Genomic DNA, 2,202 nt, shown 5'->3' on the forward strand with positions numbered 1-2,202 from the left:
TCCCTACATCTCAATTTAAACTCCTGATTTTGCACAGTTTGGAAGACACTTGGTACAACTACAGAATTCATAGGCTCATGATGTCCACCCACTTTAAAAATGAACCAAGCAATCAACCTCATGAAATCAGCAGGTTGCAGCGCTTCAGTAACACAAGTAGTAAGTTCTAGCTCAAAAAGTCCCTAGCCTAAAAATATTACAAAACCAGGGAAAGGTCAGCAAGCGATGGCAAGTGGCAGTGCAACATCCAGAAATGTTTCACAGACCATCTTCCATGGAAAGTGCCTTTTACAACCAGCTCGTTCTGGTCCAGGACCCTACCCCGTTATTTTAAGTTTTCCTACCTTCCCCAAACCTGCCAAAATCTTGGTGAAATTCAGGTATTGTTCATGGTGTCTCCCAACAATACCATTCATAGTCCCATTCACATACTTCTCCATAGCTTAGAATAGCTCTTCCAGGTAAGATGTTCCTTATTTTAAATCCAAATGGAAGTTAAAATGCTTTATGCAATGCATTGGATTTTACCACTGGGAAAGGACAAACTATTGTATATATTCAGGAGACACAACAATAAAAATTGATTAAGATACAAAAGTGGGCAGGTGAGACCTACATGGTGTCATATTTCTAAGCTTTTAAGTTAAGCAATGAGATCTGCTACTTTTCAGTAACTGTTTATTATTATTATTATTTCAAAACATCCTATATCAGCTGCCCATGAAAAGTCCTCTCTGGAAGAATTACCAATTTACTCATCCCCTTCAATCAAAAAGGGTTACTAAACTGAAAAGGGTACACAGTCCCATACTTCACCATGCTTCCAATGATGCATGACGGGGAAAAAAAAAAAGATATATTTGTACTGATTTAACAGCTTTATGCTTTACAGAATCACAGATGAGTTGAAGTTCACCTAGTCCAAACCACTGCTCAAAGCAAACTCAGGTAGAGCAGGCTGCTCAGGAACACACCCAGCTTTTAACATCCAGCATTGGAGACCACACAGACTGTCTGTGCGGTCTCTTCTAATGTTCAACCACCCTCAAAACAAAAGGCTTTTTCTTGGGTTTAAATGGAGGAGTTTTGTATGTAGATTTGTGCCCATCACCTCCTCTCCTGTTACTGGGCACCTCGCAGAAGCCTCTGGCTCTAATTTATGCTTCTCTCCAAACACAGGAGATTCTCCAAGTGCTCAATCATCTTTTCTTGTTCTTCATTGGTCCTGCCCCCACTATCTTCATATTTTTCTTGTACTAGAGTTCCAGAATCAAGCTCTGCCCTCCAGATGGGTCTCACCAGGGCGGAGCAGAAGAGAAGGGAAGGACCACCTCCCTTGACCTGCCAAGCAATGCTCTGCCTAATGCCACCCAGAACACGGCTGGCCTTCTTTGCAGCAAAGGCACATTGTTGGCTCAAGTGCAGCCTGTTGTCTGCTAGGACAACTCAATCCCCTAGGTCCTTTTCTGCAAAGTTGCTTTCCAGCCATTTGGTCCCAGTCTGCAGTGTGTACAAGGTTCCTTCTCCCCAAGTTGAGATCTCAAACAGCTGGGAAAGACTCAAAACAGTAAAAACCTTCAAATAGCTGAGCAGCAGTGACTACTAAATCAAAAATTACTTTCACACTCAAGACTCTAAAATAAATATGTCCTCATCCATGCCTTAACTTGGGAACAACAGTGGTAGGTCAGGTGGCTCTTCAGAGCCCACGTCAACTCACACAGGCTATACAGCCATACTTACCACCAATGTTCCAAACACTGCAACTAGGGCAGATACGAGCAGGTCGGTTATCACAACAAAGTAGTTCTATTCAACCAGCGTGCCTCGAAAACTATAGCACAGCTGATTACTTACCCTTTGAGCTTTCTCTTTTAACTCCTGATCTTGAGCTAAGAAAGCTTGCATCCTCTTTTGGATGTCTGTAAGTTTTTCAGGATTAATTCTAAATAAAAAAAAGTTAGATTTCATTATTAGAATATGTAAAAATAGCACCTATTAAGGTCTTCAGCAGTATGTTCACATATTTTGCATTGCTTTAATAAAGTTATTACCACTCTGAAACAGCTTAGGATGGAACCTTGTTAAGGATAAAGCACACACTTTTCAAAAAATAACACAGAAAAGCCAAATGGGAGCTCAGACTTTTTATCCAGAAACAGTTTTCAGTGAAGGTGATGAAATTTCTTCCAAAGCAAAGCC

The 2,202-nt window shown here is 41.0% G+C and overlaps 1 protein-coding gene across 1 annotated transcript in view; it reads right to left on the reverse strand.

Annotated features, from left to right (window-relative positions):
- The window catches only part of DDX10 (DEAD (Asp-Glu-Ala-Asp) box polypeptide 10), a gene marked incomplete at both ends in the record, with an annotated part of 93,880 nt that overhangs the window by 63,215 nt on the left and 28,463 nt on the right, over positions 1-2,202 (reverse strand). The window contains one exon of the mRNA XM_010133199.1: positions 1,858-1,945. Coding sequence (XP_010131501.1) covers positions 1,858-1,945 — 88 coding nt within the window. The remainder of the gene's footprint in view (positions 1-1,857; positions 1,946-2,202) is intronic.

This window comes from Buceros rhinoceros, unplaced genomic scaffold (assembly GCF_000710305.1).
Source record: "Buceros rhinoceros silvestris isolate BGI_N320 unplaced genomic scaffold, ASM71030v1 scaffold2513, whole genome shotgun sequence".
Taxonomy (NCBI): Eukaryota; Metazoa; Chordata; class Aves; order Bucerotiformes; family Bucerotidae; genus Buceros; species Buceros rhinoceros.